Here is a 22,870-nt window from a genome sequence, read left to right as displayed (position 1 = left end):
GTTGCTCCCCTCACATTCTAATGGTCTCTTCTGACACAGAGCCCTGGAGTGAGGATCCCCCTGATCCAATAAACTCTGTAGCCCTGTCTCCAAAGAGTCCCAGCTTTTATCTCCTGCCTTTGCCATGTCCCTGCTTTTGGTCAGCCAAGAACCCCCAGTGTCGTCATGGTGCCAGGGCTGGCCCAGCCGGGCCACACAGGCACTGTGACAGTAAACTTTTTATATATAAACACTTCCTAATTTCCAACTCTATTCCAGATGCTGTGCTCACTCTTACCCTGCTTCTTTTACTGCCATTGGCAGCAAAGGTGTGTTATGGTGGGTGTTCTTGTGAGCATCTGTAGCCCTTCACCAGGAGGAATATGACATTTGTGCTGATGGTTTTACCTTTCTTTCTCTAGGATCTATTCAGGATCATATTTATATATTTGCTAACATGCTTATATACCTTTCTTTCTTTTTCTTCATTGGGCTGTAGTTCCAAATTACATCTGAATTTACAATCTATGGTAGGGTTTAAGGGTGTTTGATAATGTTCTTTTTGTTGACGTTATGTCTACCAAGACCTGTTTTGTCTACCTCCAGGTCTGCATTTTCTTGACTGTTCACTGGTGAGTTGTTTGCAGCTGTGGTGTCTCCAGGGCCTAGAGTGTGCCTTGCCTACAAATATTCCATACCTGTACTGCCACTTACTGCATGCTGTGTCTGCGATTTTCAAGGCCTCTTTTACCATACCAGGCCTCCATTCCTTTAAATTACATCCCAATGTTAAAGCCATAGACCCATGTTGATGGCACCAGCTTTTGAGAATGACTAATCTTTTTATGAGACAATCTCAGACTCTACTCTTCTTTCAACATTAGTGGTTTGGCATTTATTACAGCTCTGAGTACATTGTACCTCTACAGTGCTTCCAGAATTGGCAGGTGCTTGATCTACTCAGCCCAATATGCAGGGATTTGAACACAGCAAATTTGTCCTATTAAATAATACTGATGGATTTCAGGAAATGAAAATATACCCAAATGGAAATATACCCAAGGTCACTGGAGACTAAAAGTTACAGTTACAAGAAATTTTAAGTGTTCAAATGTTGGTTTTCTTGCAAATCAACATTTTATAATACTCTATTGGTTCTCAGAGTCTAATGTTACAAGCTGAACAATAAGCAGACCTTTTCATTTCTGTCACAATTCTGATAGAATGTACAAATGTAGAAAAATTAGTTGATTCTAATTAATACTTATTTTGATTTTTTCTGATTTTCTTCCATAAGTACTCCTAGGGATTTTTTTTTCTGAAGAAGAATGATTATTTACAATAAATTAATGCATAACCTAGAATATAAATCTGGATTATGAGATGGTGTGATGTGGTCACCTGACAGCATACCACACATTTTCTCCACTTGACCAGCCTGCATTTTGGACACTTACTCAGCTGGACCCTCTTGAGACCTTTTGACACTCAATTTGCTTAACATTTTGTGTCTAGGAAAAAAAAATCAGCAATATCAAGACACTCAAGATAGAACATCAACAACCTCTTTTTCTCACAAACAACATACATGATAGCAACTGCTTTTATTTGAATAACTATCCTCAGCATTTTTTTTTCTCTCTCTCCTAGGATACAGAAGGTATCAAAACAACTCTATTGATAACAACTCAGCCCATCTTACTACTTCTGTGTTACTGTGATGTGCTTCTCTAATACTGAGATTCAAGCCTTCTTTTGCTCTTACTTTCTATATCACCAAGTGTGTCCTGCTTCTCTTCAATATACTCAATCTCTGTGCTGTCTCAGACTTCCTCTTATTTAGCACACATCCTTGGACTCTGCAGTTCCCCAAGGGCACACCTTCCCAGAATATATTCCTATCATTTATTTTTCTTTTCAACCCTTACCTTGGTTATTGAATTTCAAGTGGCTACATCACCTGAAGATCCATTTCCCAGGTTTTTAGGAGCTGTGTCAAGCCTACAGTCATGTTTCTGAATATTGTTAAGCAATTTAGTAGGAATTCATCTCAGACAAAATCCTCTTTCACTGTAACAGAAGTATCTTGTCATTTAGACCTGTGATTTCTGAGGACGAAACAAAAGCAAATGTATATATCTTGAATAGACTCCTTTGTCAAAGACTTGAAAAACCAATTATCTTTTGATAAGACTATTCCCTATGTCAATTTCTTTCTTCTTGAGCAATTGTATACCTGCTTCCACACTACTACAGATTAGGAAAAGAAGATGTATAATCTTTAACAATACTTAGCTGTGAAACTATGGAGACAAATTAATCACAGGTTTCAGTTATTCACATCCATCAAACTGATTTTGAAAGAATTTTATTAAGGGAATAAGAATTCATACAAATTTGTAATGGAACCTATGATTCCAAAGGTTCAAGCTGTTCAAGGAAATTAAAGAGTTTGAACAACTGTATATTCCCATCTGAAAATTCAAAAGTAGTGAAAGCTTTTCAATATTTTTAAGTTCAACATTTGCAGCTGTGTGTAATATGCTATTGCTGCAAGCTGCATTTGCCAATAACTGTATATTGATTATTTAGGGGTAATGTACATAGTTGTAAGTGGATTGGCACATGTTTATACCAGCTTTTTTTGTCTTGTCAGACAGTTTTGACTTCAAACAAGAGAAAAGAACAAGCCACACATTATATAATTTGATATGGAGGATAGTGTTTGAATATTCTCATGAAACTACATGATTTTTCAGCCCATACATATCTTTCACCATCACTCAGTGGCAACACTGAGGAGAGAGGAGAAAGTTAATTACCTGTCATCTTTCCTAAAGGTATATTAGCAGAGAAATAAGAGAATACCAACTTTCTCATGACTAATTTATACAAGACTCTTCTTCCTGGGTTCACATAAGTAACTGAACTACCCACTGTCAATATATAAATTACTGCATCTTTAAATTATCCTACTGTCAGAGGAATTCTTGAGACTATTACTGTCAAAAGGATGGATAATAGCAATTACCATCAACAATGACAACAAAAAACCTCTGAATATTTTTAGAATTCTTAAAGTTTTACATTTATTATAACCATGATTGTTGAGTATTGAGGTGTATAGTATACAGGCATGTTACAGCCAATTTTTAAAAGCTTTTTATGGAACTTTCAATTGCAGGTCAATTTCTTTATTTGTCTCTCAGTAGGTATTATCCTAAAGCTTTTGGTGTCCAAATATCTAAATCCTGCTCTTCATTTGCTGACTTCCACTTCTAAAGAAAGAAGGACAAATCTACCTAATGTATGTATTGATGCCTTAAATCTTGATTCATCCAACATGTTTTACAGGACTTTTCTGATTTGCACTATATTATATGAGGTTTCATTGATATAAATAATAAACACAATTATGACTGCCCAAAAAAATGGAGAGCATGTAATTTTGTATAGCTGAATTAAGAACAATGCAACAAATATAACCTACACCACTTTGCCAAAAAAAAAACCTGTGTCAAGAAGACACTTAGAATAAATTACTATGCAAAGTAAACTTGTTAGTACAGATTTAAAAATATTTTTTAAACATATGTGGTTGACATATGAATTCTACTTCCTAAAATATTTATTTATCAACTATTTTAGTTTGGAATCACACAAACTTTTCCATTTTAGGGATGAAGTGTCTGTTCTGGTTAGTATATTGACTGGATATGTTTTCATTTAGGATTTTAATCAGAAGCGTGTTTCCCATTCATGCCTTTAGAAACCATACTGAGAAACCTCATGCATAATGCAAGTCCATGAACCCCAGGTGAGACCTCATGTCTAAGACATGCAGTTCCTCAGAATTCAAAAGTGTTGAGCTTCTCACAGAAGTATGTGAGCCATCAAGAACATGCTTTAAATGGGAGTATAGACAAGGTCTTGTCACGTGATGAGCAGTGATTTAATTAATACTGTCTGAAGAAACTTGCTTCAGAGAAAACACTGTTTAAGCATTACTTTTTCGAAACTCTCTTTCCAAAAAAAGTTTGAAAAGAGGTCATATCATATTTACTGTAGTAAAACCCATGAAGTATAAGTGAATTCATTGCTAATGGACACACTCAGATATTCTTCTGTGTGAAGAACACAGTTGTTACCTGGCTGCAAAAAGAAAGACCATTTTAAATCTAGGCATTTAGTGATTAGGCAGCATTTGTGTTCTTGACAAAAGTCACAATTGTCAGTCTGAACATTATAGTTATTACCGTGATGCCCCTAGCAGCATTTTGCACATCCATTTCTTCAACAGACTGAGGGACAAGGTGTTGATTTTAGGTGAGGGATAGTGTATGATCTCTTACACCTAGGGTGATGCCCTTCTCTTGCCCCTGGGGATAACAACCCTACAGAACCAAGGACAGCCTATGCTCACTGCCTCAGCCCCAGCCAGGGTGCCATCAGCTCAGGATCAGATCAGTTCTGTTAGTTTATACTATTTTTTCAATTCTGTGGTTAGCCAAGATAAGAGGTAAGCTAAAAGTTTATAAGGACTGCTGATGAGTTTTCCAGCAATACTGTAGGGTTTTTTTTTTCTCTAATAGGCTTCTCTCTGATGGAAGCTAATGTTCTTCTCATTCATTTACTTCTAAAATATCTATTTTCAAGTATGCTGATTGGAGACTTTCCATAAAGCACATCAGTGAGCTTTGATGCTGCCCATTTGGTCTGAAATTAGGATTATAGCCCTTATAATCTTTCACAGAGATTTTTACTCCATTGAAGACCTATAATTACAGTGCCTAAAGTAGATTTCATTTTGATTCATACTTCACTAAAACTTCATATACATGAAAAACAAGCTATCATTTATCAGTTTTGATTAGAAATGTATATGAAGGTGCAAATAATGTATTTAAAAAATTGTAAAAAGATTAATGATTTTAGTACAGTATTAGAAATATTGATATATTTCAGGGTCCAGATATATAAGGCAAGAACTTGTGATTCAGTGGTGTGTTTAAACAGAAAAAATTGAAATCATTCTACAGAGACAACTTTTAAAAACACTTTTCAGTTTTACATTTAATAAGAAGGACATCTGACAAAGCTCATAAAGGTAAAAACAAGAAATAGACTGGACTAAACTAATTCTAATAAATTGTTAAAGGAGCTAAAAAGATAGGCATTATTTAATTGTAGACATTTTTTCCCAACTGAATCAACTGAAAACTGATGGTCATCACATTAAAATAGTTGTTTACTAAATAGTTTTTCTGTTGCATAATGCATATTAATGGCATGTGTAAGAAGGATGTTATGTGGGTTTCTATAATTCTAGATAGAAGTGAAATATATTAAAATATTAACAGTAGTTTAAACAAGTTTTCTTACTTGTCTTCATACTCAGCCTTTATTCAGTTTACTACCTATGGTGTGTCTTGGTTCTTGACTGCTTCAACTGGCAGTCGCTTCATTTATGCTGAAAATAAATCTCTCACAAATAAATCTCTCTACCACTAAATATTTCATTTTTTATCCTAACCCTGAAATATTATTGCTCTATTCTGAAACAAGTACAAATAATTGACTATAACATATGCTGTTTCCTGAACCAGTCTACTCTGCCTTATGCATAACTGCTCTAGAAAATACTGACTTTTCATTAGAGGAACAACTTCTTTTAATTAATAACCTCTGATATTTATGTAAGTGTCACTATATGATATCTGAACAAATTGAGTGATGTTTATCAATGGTACCAGGAATGTCCTTTTTCTTTAAATGGGTTATCATTATAATATGGTAGTGAAACCATTGAAAGGAAAACTAGGTGGGCTACAGTTGAATTGAACAAGGAAGAGCTGGCGTTCTTCTGACATTTGCTTTGGTTTTGTGAAAGATTTTATTCTTTTCATATGTAAAAATAACAGAGGATGCTGGAAATGAGGTTCGGTTCCTTAAACTGAAATTCATTAGCCTTCTTATTGGTCTATCACATAATTTTTACTCATTTGTTCCTGCTTTTTAATCTTCTATAATTTTCATTTTATTGAACTAAAGCAAACAAGAATTCATTATATTGAAAGACAAAGATGTACTGGTCTTACTGATGATGTTTTTAATTTCTTGGAATTTCCTCTTAAATCAGGGTTTTCAATCAAGCTGATAACTATTTTTTTTTCACAGTAAAGTTTCCAGAATCATCTATCACCCATTAGAACATGGTTTCTGCATTTATCTCCCTGAGAATTTGAGTGAGCTTTGAGTAGCTGATCATTCATCAGAGAGTACTAATGGGACTTCAGTATTTTCAGCAAATGTCTCCTTTTGGGTCTGACGGAGGGAAAAAACTACTTCTGTTGAAACTGGCAACAGAAATACACAGCATCTAGGGCACATATTATGCCTCTACTAGGTTTTTATTGATATCAAAGTAAAACAGAATATTATGTATCAAATCTATGCATTTAAGACAATATGCCTTTTTGGGTTTTTTTTTATTCTTTCAGTTTAAGTCTCACGCCTTCAGAAGATGCACAAAAATTTCAAAAATGCATCTGCTAGTTGGACTGATGTGCTGATCCCAGGTGCATTGTTCATTGCTTAAATATAGTGCTCTTTCTGTGGCTTGCATTTGATATCAGATTATAAAGATCTGTTTCTGTCCTATTCCCTCTTTCTTTACCTTGCTTCCAATCACAGCATTCAAGAGGTCAGCAAATATTAACATGGATGTGAATTTAAGTATTGAAACATACTGCAACAAGACCCACTATAATGAAAAAATATGAACATTTTTAAAAAAGAATTTAGAAATAATTCCTGATTTGCACAACTTTTAAAAGGCTTTGTATACATCTTGAGTCAAAGTAAATTAACAGATTCGCAAGTTTAGAGGACCAGTTGTTCACGTCTTCTGACTAAATTTTGTTATACTGCAGATGTCTCTTCCATATAGTTAAGTCTTCTTGTATGTAGCAAAGAAGTACTTTTCAAAATGCATTGATGCGAAGACATCAGCAACTCTGGAACTCAATTCTTTCATGGTAGTCAGGTAAAGAGATCTCTGGTAAAAATGTGTTTTTCTCACATTATATCGTTCTATATCCCCCTTCAGTCATTTGCTTTTCTTACACTCCTCTCTCTGAATTAATTATCCCTTTAGTGCTAAATATTTTCCCCACCCAAGAGTTGTAATCAAGTCACCTTATTTAATCATCTTATTTAGCAAATGGAATGAGTGTGACATCGGTTTGGGTATGGTAAAATAAAAATCTTAAACCACTAATTCTCCAGAATTCCATTTATTGACTTGGTTTGTCAAACTCACCAGGCATGGATGTTCAGGTGAAAGGATATTGCTCTTGCTTTTCACATATGAAGCTGAATACAGGAAATTATAAAGTAGAGGCATATCAAAGACATAATTATTGTCAATGATTGGGAAAATTCCAGTTCAAGACTGAATTTTTCCTAAAAGGCATTGGTAGAGGTGACTTGTGTTTTAGACCATGAATCAATATATTCATTTAAGTTTAATACCCCTTCACATAATTAGGTAATTGGCTACTAATTTCTACTAAATACACTGGTTTTTCTCCCAAATGAACAAAATTTTTGCTCCCTTTGCATGGAAATGCCAAGGAGAAAGGAGTAATAAGTTAAATACCTTCTTTTTTTTTTTTTTTTTTTTTTTTCCGATCCTTGAAACTTGCAGTTTTCCCTGATATATTTCTCACGGTGTAATGGACAATATTTTCTTATCCACTCTCAGGTTTTTCTTTATTCCTGTTCTAACTGCTTTAGTCTTCTCTTAAAAGAATGTTGTACTATTTCTTTTTTTTTTTTTTTTGTCAAAACAATACCATTTTCCTAGTTTTGCTACCAAAGGCATCTTTCATCTGGCCTTCATTGTTCTGTCTTATTTCATTAATTTAGTATTTCCTTGTTCTAATAATCCCATTGAAAGCCATTTTTTAACAAAAGGCTAAGAAATACTTAGGTAATGGTGGCACAAAAGAACATGGAAAAGTGAATGGATTCAGGCGAAGAAACAATGGCAGGAAAATCTCATTATTCCATAGAGACTTCACTTTCTGGCTTTCCTTTGGATAGAGCAAATGGAGTCACTGTTTTACTCCTTTTCCTTCTGATTATTAATGTGGATGAGACAGGAACATCAATTCTTGTCAAATGTGGCTAATAATGGAGAAAAAATAGGGTGAGCCTTGATATATAACCTCATCTATGAGTACTGCTGGGGTACCATAATTACACTGAAGTAGAACAGGACAGCTAGATAGTAAATTGAATAGTAAGAAAGAATTGACCGATCCCCTTCATGCCATGTTGCAAATATTCTCTTATATATGCACTAATACCAATTAATGGCCTTTTTCTAAGGAGTGGCCTCCTTAGCTTTTCCTATTACCATCTGAGCCCTAACATCTGGAATTTGCAATGTACTGTAATTTGGTTACTATGGTGATGAGGGATAGCAAAAATTTTTTTAAAGATTCTTTGAATGTCCTCTGATGTTAAAGAAAAATGAAAAATCTGTCATGAAAGATAGACCCAATTCATTTTGCCTAATTGGAATAACTATTTCTACAGAACTGGATGAAAAAAAGGAAAATGTTTAGACCCTGTAACATTCACTGTTCTGGTATATAATAGAGACAGTGTGATATTTCAATCTTCTGGTAAATGTTGTTCCGTATACTTTCAGTTGCTAAGCATAGCTAGTCTATTCATAATTAAATTATTGGAGGTTCACATACTTATCTATTAAGTTGTTTATAATTAATTATTTATGTTTATCTGGCAGTTTACAATTTGAGTTAAAAGTGTTTTGTTTACCATTTCAAAATGATACATCTTATGGTAAAGTATAATTTATTCTTTTATGAATGTCTATTTTTAAGTCAATGGATTCAAATTACTTATAAAATGTTGAATCAATACATATTACTTCAGAAGGAATTTATTACAAAGCTGTATTATTGCTACAGCAAATTGCTAAAAATTCTTCTGATGTAATTTTTAAGTATGTATGAGGGAGGTGGTTTGAATTAGAGCACCAGAGTAAAAAGTACATAAAAAGCATATTTGATACATAATTTTCCAGAAGTAAATGGAAATAAAGTCTTAGGTGCTATAATTCTTCTTTATCTTTGATGTCACAGGCTTAAAAGGAGTCAATAATACTTTAGCAGTTCATAACTGTTAAGGTGTGCAGACAGATCAGTTAAGTCCTGCCAAGGCTAACAAGAATTTAGGAAAGCTACTCGATGAGTGTGAGAAACCACTGGGTTCAACAAGTACCAGCATAAGTGGCTGACAAAAGTTGCACAGACCACCATGAGCAAGGACTGAATTTTACAGACAGCGAAGGGAGGATTTTGTGAGAGATGTGGAAATTTCAAATAATTAAAGAGGCTGACTTGGGGAAACTTCACAGACTGTTTTCTTGCAAGGCCAACAGAGCCTGAGTAACAGTCTCTTTTCTTTACTTCTGTGTTAACACCTCTCCTGGTGAGAAGTGATAGGTCTTTAAACTGCACTAGCCAGAAATCAGAATAACATCCAGATCTGGAATGACTCAAGCTCTGAGACAGCAAGTCAGCAAGAGGTTCTGGATCTGGATATGGAAATCAGGCAGACTTAAAATTTGATTCTTGAGGGATCCACTAATGACAGTTTATATTTAAAAAATGAAGGAGTGTCTATGTCCATTGTTGAACTCCAATACTAACTAGCCAGAGACAAGGAAAAAGTTTGAGCCATCATCACTGCGTTGCTCATGTGACTGCAGTTTGCATTTATCTAAGGGAAAAGACAATGTTCTTCTTGTTGATTCACATGGGTAGCAGGTTTGTAGTGTGTGCATGTGTGTGATTGTGTGTTTGCCTCCTAAAAGCACATTCAGGTTCAGTACTGGCAGGATCTATAAATAGGAATGAGAAGGATCCTCTTGGTCTGAGAATACATTGGATTCAGCTTCCCAGCTTCCATCTGAATAATAATAGCTGTTGTGAGATGTTCAGTGACTGTTCAGCATTTCACAGGACCATAGCTCCTTTCCTACAGATCAGGTTAGTCGCTCCCAGAGATTCCTACCATGTTAATTCACCAAAAGGAACAAAGCATAGGGTAATCTGTTAAGTTGTTTACATTTAAATGGTGATAGCTCACAGATGTCCCAGGCAGTAATTGGAGCTTCACAAGGTAAAAAAAAAATTAGAGAAATACAATCAATAAAAAACTCTGAATCCTTCAACAAAATAGAAGGAAAAAAAAAAAAAAGAAAATAAAAGGAAACGCAACATAGTAAAAAAAGTATTGTCAAAAAGCATGTCAAACATCCCTCCAACACTGTGTTTTTTTATCGGCTTTTTTTTAGGTCCATTTTGTGAGGAACTTGTTGATCCTTGTGCCTCTCAGCCATGCCTGAATGGAGGTGTATGCCAGTATAACCAGTCCGGATATGTTTGTGATTGCCCTTCTGGTTTTCTTGGTCACAACTGTGAAATTGACATCAATGAATGCTCTTCAAGGCCATGTCAGAACAGAGGTACATGTATCGACTTGCCAAATGTAAGTATAGATGTTAGAGATCCCAATTTGAACAGAGAATCATAGAATTACAGCATTGCATCATAGAATGATTTAGGCTGGAAGTAACATTTAAATATGATCTATTTCCAACTTCTCTGCAGTGGACAGAGACCTCTTATGCTAGATCAGGTTGCTGAAAGTTCCATCCAACCTGACCTTGCACACTTCAAAGGATGAGGCAGTTACAACTTTCCCCAATCTCACCAATTTAGCAGAAATGTTGATGTGTGGGGGGATGTCAGAGGTCTCACAGAAGTCAAGGTAAATGTTATCAGTTGCTCTGCCCTTACCCATCAACTCAGTTACTACATCACTGAAATACACCATTAGTCAGACATAATTTACCCTTTATGAAGCCATATTGTCTGTTTCTAGTCCCCTTCCTGTCATCCATGTGCTCTAGCATACCTTACAGGAGGATCTGTTCCAAAATAGTGTCAAAACATTTAATTCTAGTGTAAATGTTTTAATTAGGTTTGCATGTTTCATGAAGAAACAGCATTTTCTCAATGTCCTGTTTATAATATTTTTTATGATAAAAACTCCCAAACTCCTTATTTCACATCAGTTGCTTGGTGATCTTAAGGAACTACCAATGTTATTTTATTTCTTTTTTTCCGCTCCCTAATAAAACCATCTAACACAAACATGAGGAACCGTGTGACCTTTATTAACTAGTGATTGTTTTGTTCTTTCTTTTAATGTGGCATAAGTTTCTTAATGCCCTTTTTTTTCTTTTTGTAAAGTGGAATAAATTCATGCAGAACTCACAAAGTTTTGATAATAAAGTCAAACCTGGTAGCTTGTCAAAATAAATTGTTGATGTTCTTTCTTTAGCATGACTACTGCAAATAGTGATGATAATATAGAATCAAAACAGTGAAAGAAGAGTTCAAAAGCTTAGTCATCACATAGCAGTGATACATACACACAGAGAGAAAAAGAGACATATAAATTGCTGCATAAATGGATGGATTTCTAAGTTATGCAACATGTCTGAATATATTTTCTACTAGATATACTAGCACAAACTATTTTGTGCAATAGAAAAACAGTTAGTTGCAGTAGTTTGTTTCACACATAGAAATGTCTCAGTAGAAGTTGGAGTTTCCTGATTATACCTTTAAGAACAATTCTAAAGAAACACCTAAACACTTCAATTTCATAAGGGGAACAAACCCCTTTACTTTTTCCTTTACTTTCTAACTTCAACAGGCCTATGAAGAGGATAGAAAAATAAAGGTGGGACTGTCAGCCCTTAGAAATATTTTGTTTTGTAAAATAGCTTACTTTTCTTACTGTTCAAATTAGAGATTGCAGTAACTGAGAGATGTCTTTCACTGTTAAATAGAAGCATAGATTCTGTGCTTTATATTAAAGGAGAAAATGGATACCCATGATTTTCTTTCTTCCTCTAGTTAGTAACATTGTTTGGTTACTGATGTACCTTGTGTACTGCTACTGTTTAATAGATGCAAACATTACATTGGACCATAATCAGAAATGAGGAAAATGCCCTTAATTAATTCCAAAACTTCTTCTTGGTTCAGTTATGAGACCACAAAACCACAATTTCAAAGCTGGCATACAGCAAACTCAAGTATAGCATAATCTGTGCTGGAAGGCCTGCTCTACCTGTCCTAAATTAAGTTTGTAACCTGAGACTAGAACTGCTCTTTTTTTAGGCTGCTTCATGAAGAAAAGTTGTCCTGGTTATGACCTCTCTAGTAAATGGATGTAAACACCATAAACACTACATTTTATATTGTCTTGGGTACAACAAATAATTATTTCTAATTTCCCTCTCTTCTACAGGATGTGGCATGTATCTGTTTGCCAATATTTACTGGCAAGTTCTGTGAGAGAATACTGAATCCATGTGAACTACTGCCTTGCTTAAATAATGCAACCTGTGTAGCTCAACAGCAGAACTATAACTGCCGGTAAGGTTGGAAATTAATTTATTTCAGTACTTGGTTGGTTCACTTGATGATATCACACAGACTGCAGAACGAAAAGACATCATCATTCACAAAGAACACAGAAAACTATAAACTTTTATTTAAAAAAATATATTTATCTTTTGTGCTTTACTCTGTTAGGCTTCTTGTAAACTCTGGGAGTGATGCAAAAAGATTTAAAGCATTTAAGAGCTATAAATTGTTTTGTTATTAATACTATAAAATATATATAAATTTTAAAACACTGATGAAAATTGATATAGTTATACTACATGTGCCACTCCCTTTCAGGTTGTATGAAGTTTATGATGTTTCTGAAAAGATAAGGCAATCTATTTAATTTCTAGTTCACTGACATGCATTAGTAGACTTCAAATTGATCATTCAAACAGCATATGAAAAACTGTTTTATTCAGAAAGACTGCACTAAAAATTATCCATTTGAAAGTACCAGAAGTTACCGAATGTATAATTTAATTTCATTTTTAAATAGATTTTTAGAAATTTTTTTCTATGCCAGTAAGGGTACAATTTATCCTGTTCCCCTTTGCTTAGGTTTTATCTTGCTGCCTCAGTAAATTCTGATAAGCATTACTGAAGTAAAGTTTTTTCAAATTTTAAGATATTAATAAAAGCAGAGAATTGAAAGCTGTGATACAAAAAAAGCCTGACAACATATTATGAATGAACTTAAAAAGTGCAAAAAATGTCAGAGAAGTATAGAACACAGTTACAGTGCATCAGCAGAGATTCAGTTGAGAAAGCTTGAAGTTAAAATATAAGTAGAACTATGTTTACAGTTTTCCAAAGAAGAAAATCCTCACAATTTCATTCATTCATATTCACTCCTAAATACAGATATACATACAAACACATATGTAAGATCATATACACTTTCCATATAGACATGTAAAGCACAGAACAAGTGTGCTTGTTCACACATTTTCCAGTCCTTTTAACTGAGATATGAACTCGTAATTTTTTATTATATAGCCAGGCTTTCCCACAATATGTGTATATTAGTATGAGATGTGTTGAAATTTCATACTTCACATTTAAAAATATGCATAAATAAACAATTAATATACAGATGTAGATTGTCTTTATTAACAGAAGCCAAAACAAAAAAGAAGAAATAAAAAGTTGTCCTGACCCTGTTATTCATATTGAATGATCTATAATTCCACAAAGTATTTGTAGAAATGGTCTGTACCAGGAACCTCATCGTATCATAGAAATTGTTTAATAAAAATGTCTACTGGGAAAACATTGTGGATGAACTATCTTTGATAATATTATATGAGAATAACTATGAAAGTAATTTTTTAGATCAATATAACAGAATGTAAAAATAGGCAATTTGGAACCCATTTTATGTTGTAGTGAGTCATAAGCTCATTAATTCTAAGAATGCTCTAAAAGGGAAATGACAACCTAGAGAGAGCACTGTGAATAGTGTTCAATCCACATAGTTTACCCTAGCAACCAGTTTTCCCACCAGACATTATCGACGAAGGAGCAGAACTCCAGAAACTGACACGTCTTCCACAGAGAAATATCCAGAACAGGTGACATGACATATCTTACACAATTCTGTGTTTTTCTTTGTAAAAAGGTAGAGGGTTACAATGCAATGACAGAACATCAGAACACAATAAATACACAATACTATCAGAGACTCATAGAACAGCCCAAGTTGAAAGAGATCTTGAGGTATTTCTGGTCCAGTCTTTCATGGAAAAGGGAGTTTAGATGCAATTATTTAGTACCCTGTCCAGTTGCTTATTGAAAATCTCCAGTGTTCAGCCTTACTTTTGCCATTCATTCCAGAGGCTTTGATTACTGATTGCAATATTTTTATTAATATTTAATAAATAAGAAAAAATTATCCTCATTTTTTGTGAAATTAAAAACAGTTTTCCACCACTTAATCTGAAAGTTAATAAATAGAAATATTTATGCCTCTGTACTTGAAAGGAGGCATTTAGGTGAGAGAAAGCATTTTGAGGTAGTATGAATTACATATTTTTCACAAGGAGATTGCATTGAGTAGTTTTGTTTGTGAGAGCTGAAATCTTGACAGAATGCAAGAATGCAAAGGAGGTGTTGACAGATACAGAGGTCCAACAGTCAGCAGGCTTTACTGTTTAAAAAATTCAAAATTTTCTTTTTCAATTCATGTTCTCCATTAGCTAATTGACTAACAGAGGATTTTAGAAGACCTATAGGAGCAGTGGTTAGACAGTTCCAGTTTTCTAAAATTGCAGACTTGGACGCTTTCTGCCTGTGATTCATGTTTTAATTCACTTTACCCAAAGGAAATCTACCATTAATTATGTTGCCTTAATTTGGGAGATTTGTAGCTGCTCATCAACATTTTAAGTGATTTGCTTCTTGTAATCATTGTCTAATACTGTATGTTATGTCTCTGTTTAGTCACTCCATAATAAACTGCATGTGTTTCATACTACATTTGATGTAATACATGTAATATTAGGACATGATCCACTTTTATAGCACTTTAACATCGCAAATTAAATGTAACATTGTTTAGGTCAGATGCATGCACAAGTTCAAATAATAGTTGAATTGAACTTTTTGCTCATTACTTTTTTTATTTTGCTTCCCCCTAAGCTATGTTGCTCTCCTTATGCCCAAACTACATTCTTATATTTTACACAATCCCAGCTTCTTCTCAACACACTCTTCCTTCTTTGGGAAATCAGTTATTTTCCATTCTAAACATATAACCAAACAGAATCAATGTAATTTTCCCTACTTCAGTTGTGATGTATGACTATCTTGTACCCTAATTCCATCCTTTCAGTCTTGATATCACACAGAACTTTGTGCTAAGAATCTAATAGATGCATTTTTTTTTCTTAAATGTCAAAATTTAAGGTGAATTCAAATAGGCAGTGAACAGGTGTATCTATCACAATAAACTATGTGTGTTTGCTTTCTATCTTCTTCTATTATCTATGTACTTTAGGATAATAAAAAGTCACAAAAAATGTGAAAGGGTGTTCTGAGAAAATGTGTTGTGTTGGTGCCATTTTTGGAATTTTACTTTAAATATTTTTTATTTTAGCTTTCATTTCCTTTTCCTGAAATTAGTATATTTTTTGCAAAACAATAAAAAAACCCACCAAAACCAGAAAAAATTAGCAAATATGAAAATTAGAATAAGTCGCTTCAAAAATTGGCTTACAAGATTACCTAGTTAATGAAATAATCATAGACTGAAGCAAAAAATCTAGGAACTCTTTCACTTCAGAACATTGGTAAAAACAAACCAGTAAAACAAACATTGTGACTGTGTTGCCCTGACTTGGTTTTAGATGTTATTTTAAGTTATAAAAAAACATGCAAAACCATTTTATGATTATTTTACATTCCTTTCATATGCAAATTTTATTATGAAAAACTCCTTTTAGCTACAATTCATTAACTTTTTTTTTTTTTTTAAGAATAGACCTTGCAAGACTTTCAAAGCCAAGTATTTGAAATGGTAGAAATATGATTGTATGCAACACCTTTTTCAAGAGGAAGGTGAGGATTATATGGTGCATTGCTACTCGCATAGTGTCCTCATGTGGTTGTGTCTATACCAGCCTCAAACCATATAACCATTTTACAGAAGGTTTTTCCATATCCATTTACATCTCTCTAAATGATCCAATATGCATGAATTGTGGTTGGTTTCCAGAGATTCCTGATTAAATCCAAACAGTTTAACACTTAAATAAGGTTAATAAAGTGACTTAAGCTTCTGGACATGCTAGATGTCTCTGTGTCTTCCTCAGACTCAGAGCCATACCCACAGATAGACATTTTTAAACTGATTTAGAAAGTATGGTTAACTCACATGCTTTCTATTGAATGCTATATTGCCTAAGTAGTTGCTATGGAAAATATATCCCTTACTTTAATATGCTGCCTAACTGTGATAAGCTTCATGCATTTTGAAAACAGGAATTGGATAGGTTTTTTCTAAATGAGGAAGCAACACATCTGGATCTCCTATCTATTAGGAGCAAGAACATAGGAAAATCAGAAGCAATTCTGTATAATCTTCACAATTTTCAGCTTCTGAACCAAATAATTTGAATAAAACAACCTCTTAGAAACATCTAAAGAAATTCCCATCTATTACTTCTGGATTCTTTCAGAAACACAAATTTTCAGATAACTGCCCATTTTCTTTCTCTTCTTAAATCTTTTCTTTCTATGATACCAGAAATATCCTTTAGACAGGGGAACACAGTGTGTCTGTGAGAACATAGTGTGAGTGTTTGACAAGGATTATCTGTCTATCAAGGTATAAGTATTCGAATATTTTTCTACATTGTTCCATTATTGCTTTTGAATAAGATTTCTTTATCATCCGTTTGAATATCATCTTTTTATTTGTTTATATGATTTTTTTAACATAGGAGAGCAACATCAGGAAAGAATTTTCTCCTACTAATAACAAGTGCTTACATGAAGCAGAAGAAATTTCTGCTGTTCCTTTTACATGCATTATCCATCAGTCCATTGGCATTGCATAGAACTAATAGTCACAAAAATTGAATGCTAGCTTTTTCTTTAAAGAAAATACTGAATTACAATTAAGCAAACACATAAACAACTATTCATTGTTGTCTCTAGATTGTTCCTTGCATAATTAAGCTTGTCACTATTTACTATTTATTTACTTTGTCATTATTTACTCTTTATTCATTAGCAGTGATTGATGTTTATTTCTCAGTTATCAGTTTTTTGGTTTTATATTAAAGTATCTGTCTGATGCTTAAATTGACCTATCCTTTCTAATAGTTTTCCAAAACGTGTTACCTTTTCTATAAATGTTTATTAAATATTACCTAATCCTAGATTTTTTTTTCCTATAAGATTATATGAAACATTGGTGTGAAAATAATTTAATCAAAGAAAGAAATTATTCAGGGAAAAGCAAAATTGTCCTGAATCATGCAAGGGATTTTTTATTTCTTGAAAATATATTCTGTTTATTTTAAATAATGTAAGAGATTTGTTTTGTTACTGCAAGAACATTATTTAATAGAATTATGGAACATAATTAAATACAATTAACTTTTAAAATGCAAGTTCTCTAAAATACACTGGTGTATTTGCAGCTGCATGCCAGGATTCACTGGAAAGAACTGTGAGGAAGTAATTGACTACTGCAGGCTGCTCAGCGTCAACTGTCTAAATGAAGGATTGTGTCTTAATATAATTGGAGGATTCACTGTAAGTAATTTAATAGATATTAAACTAGTTCAGTGTTCCAAAGTATAAAAGCTTCAGACAAGCAAACTTAAAATGCATTCATTACTCTAAGATACAAGAGGGGCACAATTTTACAGGTTTTATTTATTTTAATCGAAAACACAAAGGCAATTCACTTGGGTAATATGGATTTTTTTATTGCTTTTCTACTGAGATCATGATTAGTAGTATATCAAGTAAGATAACTGAAGGGTATTTTTATAGCAAAAAGAATATATGACTAATTGTGGTCTGGTGTCATTACCCACAAAGATGAAATTTACATCTCTGTTGCAGCCTTTAAAAATACATTGCTTGAATTAAGATCATCTGTTGCTGTTATTTTAACTAGAATCAAATTACTTATATACACATAAACATGTTTAAAATTAATACATATTTAAAACTTTGACGATGAAAATGTAGTGTGGTGATATTCATTCCAACTGACAGTTTTGGAAAAAAAAAATTAGATCTGCTTTTTTTAACTTTCTAAATTGCTCCTGAAAATGTTAAGCAAGATGCAGAATCTTGTCCTTGTTAAACTCCCTATGGTTGGTGATTGCCTGTCCCTCCAATTTGTCAAATTTTCTCTGTAGGGCTTCTCCACCCCTGAGGGAGCTTAAAGCTCCTCCTTGTTTAGTGTTACCAGCAAACTTATGCCATACTCCTTCAAGTCCTTTGTCCAAGCTATTTATGAAGAGGCTGAAGAGAACAGGGCTGAGGATGGAGCCCTGAGGAACCCCACCAGTGACAGGTCACCAGACTGGTGTGACACCATTCACTATAGCTGTGTCTTGTGTTTGTGTGAGTCAATTGCTCACCCATCATGCAACCTGGTTATTAATATTTTGTCTAAGAGGATCCTGTGAGAGATAGTATCAAAAGAGTTGCTGAAACAATTGCATCCACTCATTTTCCTAGATAAACTAGGTGGGTTTCCCTTTCATAGAAGAAAATATGGTTTGACAAGCAGGACTTCTGCTCATGAAGCTATGCTGCCTGTGACTGATGACTGCCACACTCCTGGTGTTTTTGCAGTACTTCCCAGAATAATATTTTTCCATGGTTCTACCAGGCACTGGAGTGAGACTGACAGGCCTGTAGTTTCTGGGATCGTTCTTCTTCTGTGTGTGCAGATGATCACAAAAAATGGTAGTGTAGTTGATAATACCCTAATGTGATAAGTATTTCTTGGTGGACTGCACCAAGACTGCACTATTTTTTAGAAAAACATGTTCTAGGAGAGACAGTCTCTATGCAGAAAAAGAAGAATATGAATTACACAGTAGTGAGTGCTCTGATAGTCAGTGACAAAGAAGGCAACTTTTAGATCAAAGTCAATTTTAAATTGTGACACCACACCATTGATGAAGACAGAAGGACAATCCCTGTAGTCAAAAACAAACACTTGTATATACAGAAGTATGACTACTTCTAAAATGAGTATCCTCATACTTCTTTGACTGTCAATGAAGGGTCGCCATAGCCAGCTATATAATCTAAGTTGTTTTAAGAAGGTTGCAAATGAGGAAAACTCTATTAAAATGAAGTTTATTAAACAAAATTATTAATTAATTAAAATTTTATTCTCAAAATGCATACAGATTCCTAATCTTAAATCAGTTCATGGTCTTCTCAGAAGAAGAAAAATAAAGAACAATTTTATTTAAAATAGTCAGCTGTTGGTACCAAAAAATTTTGAAGCCGCATTAGCAACAAAGTGATAAAATTATTGTGCACAGTTCTGAGCAGCTGCTTCTTCTATGTACTATTGATTACAGCAGGAGCATTTTCAAAAGCTTTTTAGGTAATATGGTCCAATGTGTTTCAGCAGTTTCCCCTCAGATCAGTGCCAGGTCACATCTGTCTTGTCCTTGTGAATAACGTCACCAGACACTGAATTTCATGAGGACCTGCTATTGTGGGATCCAAACCCCATAATTCCCACAGAAGGCTGAAGGCCTTATTGTGGATTGCTTCTAGAAGTCAATGCAGCAGACTCATTTCAATGATGTTAAAAGGTTAAGAAAAGGATTGATTATATTTTCCAAATTTGCCATGAATAGTGAACATATAAACCTCCCATTTTATGTGGGCTCTGCAGAAGATCAAAGATACAATGTTTACCTTGTTGGTTTCTAAAGCACAAAAAGACAACACTGCAGCTTTGATTCAGTTTCAGGAATATGGGTATCATTTGGACACACAATTTTAACAAGTGAAAAACACAATTCTTGAACATGAATGGATCTTCCTGTCTCAAGAAATATTGATATAAAAAAATTCTATTAGTTTCTATGGATTTACCAATTATTGCAAGAATTCTGCTGTTGAATTTCTTCTGATTTGCAGCTACAGTGTTGGAATTTCTTCTAAGAATAAATAAAATTTCTGAAGAAAATATAATACATCACTTGCTTTTTATTTATATACATACCAAAGGAAAGGTTTTAATTAGTGTATTGGTTTGTCAATCTATAATAAATAACTCCAGATACTTAGAAGACAGGGGAAATTGTTTTAAGAAAAGAAATAAATTAAAACAGTTTGAGCATAAACTATACTTATACAATTACTGATGTGTGAGCCAATTTCAGATTTCAGTAGAGTTTTATTCAATAAATATATTTAATTACATTATTATGACAATATGATAACCTGCTTCTTAAAAATATTTTTTAAAAATCTGCCCACAGATACACTTTTCAATAGATTTTTCTGTTCTCATGGCAACTTTTTTTGTTCTTAAATGGATTTTATAAGTGAAAAGTCAGTGTTCTTGTTTTGCAGCTGATAGTATTTTCTCATTGCTTTTAATCTGATTGTCTTAAACAATTTATGACTGTAGGTATCTCTTTTCCTTATCTTTACCTGAAGACAGGAAAAATATGAGCAGCGCCCAAAAGGCAAGTGATAGCGAAGAAAGAGCTGTTGTTTTTTCCATGCTAATCATACTGCTGCCACATGCTAACCACCTTAGGATATGGAGTGGTTTGAATAGAGTTCTCCTAGTGATTTAGATTGATTCAGAAGAGCCTCTGGCACACGACTGGGCAGTGAAAGCCAATAAAGAAAGTATACAAACAAGAAATCACTTGTGGATGTAAATCTTTCCTCTAGGTCCCAAGGGTGGATCAAGTACCTTACTATCTATTTATCCACAGCAAGTAGTTTAGACCATGGCAAAAAGAATTATCTCTCCTTAAGACCCCTTGTTTTTTTCACTGAAAAACACTCAAAACCAACCAAACAAAGATACTGGGAAAAAAAATATTAAACTAATCCAGTGAAACTTCTGAGGATAACTGAACTCTAGTTTAATGTAGTTTAGAAGCCTAGAAAGGAGCACAGTTTTGAAAACACAGTGGTGGGAAAGTTGAGGTATGAAAACTATCAAGTCTTTGATGTACTAGCTATCTTTACTTTTAGGGAGAAACCATTGAATTGTATAAAAATGACAGCATTTACAGGTCAGTTGTAATTACCTACAGAAGTGCATTTGAGGGACAAGAAAGTGCTACAGTGCTCTACAGTGGTTGCTACACACTCTCCCATTAGTGATCTGCCACACACTTTCTATTGGAAGGGCATGCGTATTAAAAATGCTTTCCACTTCTTGTAGCATGTAAAAATGTTCATTCATGATTTTTTTTTTTTTTTTTTTTTGCCTTAGAGCTCCTTACTATGCTACAAGCAACTGTCTTTCAACTTATATGGTCTGCATAGTGTATCCTAGTCTATTTTGTCAATATGCCCTTATTCCATTGTCCTGACAAACCACTGATTCATGCAAGGCTATGTGCTTACAGCTAGCAAAGAAATTGAGTTATGTAGACACAAAACCTGAAGCTGAAAGATGAAGAGGCAGCAATGCCATTGTAAGGTCCATTTCCATTTGCCAGCACTACATTTGAGACAAGATCTAAACAAATTATACATATTGCCTGAACAGCAGAGCTGTGTTGGCAAGCAAATACACACTAGGGCAGCATTAAAGAAAGAGAAAACAATCTCTGTTATCATTCTGGGTTTTACCACTAAACCTACTGTGGGTCATTCAAAGAAAATATTTGAAATTTTTCTGAGAAGCTGTACTGACATTTATATGTGGAATTTTGTTGGAACAATTGCCAATGGATGACCCGGTACTTTCAAAAAGCGCAACAGGAAAATGCTACTGATTTCTAGCTACTGTTCCTACAGTGAAGTGGAAGTAGATTTAAAGTGCTTTTGAGGGAAATTAAGATAAGCAAAAAGAAGTAATGGTTTTAACTTCTACAAGTAATTTGCCTGGAGAACACTGATTACTGAGAACAGGTACAGTTGCATTCATGTCAATTCCCTTCAGAAAATTACTCCCCAGTCATAGAATTTTGTTTTCTTATATGGATGTACATTTAATAATGTTTATCTAATAGTATGATTCATTGTAAGAGGATAGGAAAATTATTATCGTAGGAAAGGGTAGTATCTAAAATCTTGCCCTGCAGATGGCTCTGTGGTTGTTCATGTTATACTCTTTTGATCTTTTTCTGACATCCATATAATGAAGCCATAACTTGTATATTTGGAGCTTTATGGTGAATCTGAAATATTTCAACAACAAAGTGTGTATCAAGACGATATATGGTTGATAAAGTAAAGTTACGAATATGCATTAATAATCAGTAAAACCGTGGATCATACTGTTGTAGTTGAAGCTTAAAAACCCAGCAAATAGGTTCTGCCCAAAGACTACTGTGTTCTCTAGCAAAGCAGGAGACTGTATTTTAAAATAGAAAATGGTCTTCACTGAAGTTAATATGCTCCTTCTGGGGCAATGTGAGAAAGTGGATAGAGAAAGGAACCTCTCCTTCTCCTGTGATTTTTCTTCATGTCAAGCTGATATGTGGCCTCCATTCAGCAGAACTTGTACAGAAATTGCCATCAGGCAGATGGAGGTCCAGGTTTCATCCCTTCCAGATGAGGTTTGCCTTTGTGGGTGCAGAAGCAAGCCTATCAGCCAGCTGTCAGGCTGGGAATCAAATGGCTTCTTCACAGAAGAG

The 22,870-nt window shown here is 34.0% G+C and overlaps 1 protein-coding gene across 1 annotated transcript in view; it reads left to right on the top strand.

The window, feature by feature from the left end:
- Positions 1–22,870, top strand: part of EYS (eyes shut homolog) — a 718,715-nt gene that overhangs the window by 31,935 nt on the left and 663,910 nt on the right. Inside the window, exons 3-5 of the mRNA XM_066314978.1 lie at positions 10,373–10,566; positions 12,403–12,530; positions 17,690–17,804. Of these exons, the coding sequence (XP_066171075.1) occupies positions 10,373–10,566; positions 12,403–12,530; positions 17,690–17,804 (437 nt within the window). The remainder of the gene's footprint in view (positions 1–10,372; positions 10,567–12,402; positions 12,531–17,689; positions 17,805–22,870) is intronic.

The sequence above is a fragment of the Sylvia atricapilla genome, chromosome 3, assembly GCF_009819655.1.
Source record: "Sylvia atricapilla isolate bSylAtr1 chromosome 3, bSylAtr1.pri, whole genome shotgun sequence".
In the NCBI taxonomy this organism is placed as follows: Eukaryota; Metazoa; Chordata; class Aves; order Passeriformes; family Sylviidae; genus Sylvia; species Sylvia atricapilla.
The sequence above is the reverse complement of the archived record's forward strand: the minus strand, read 5'-3'. Positions and strand labels throughout refer to the sequence as shown.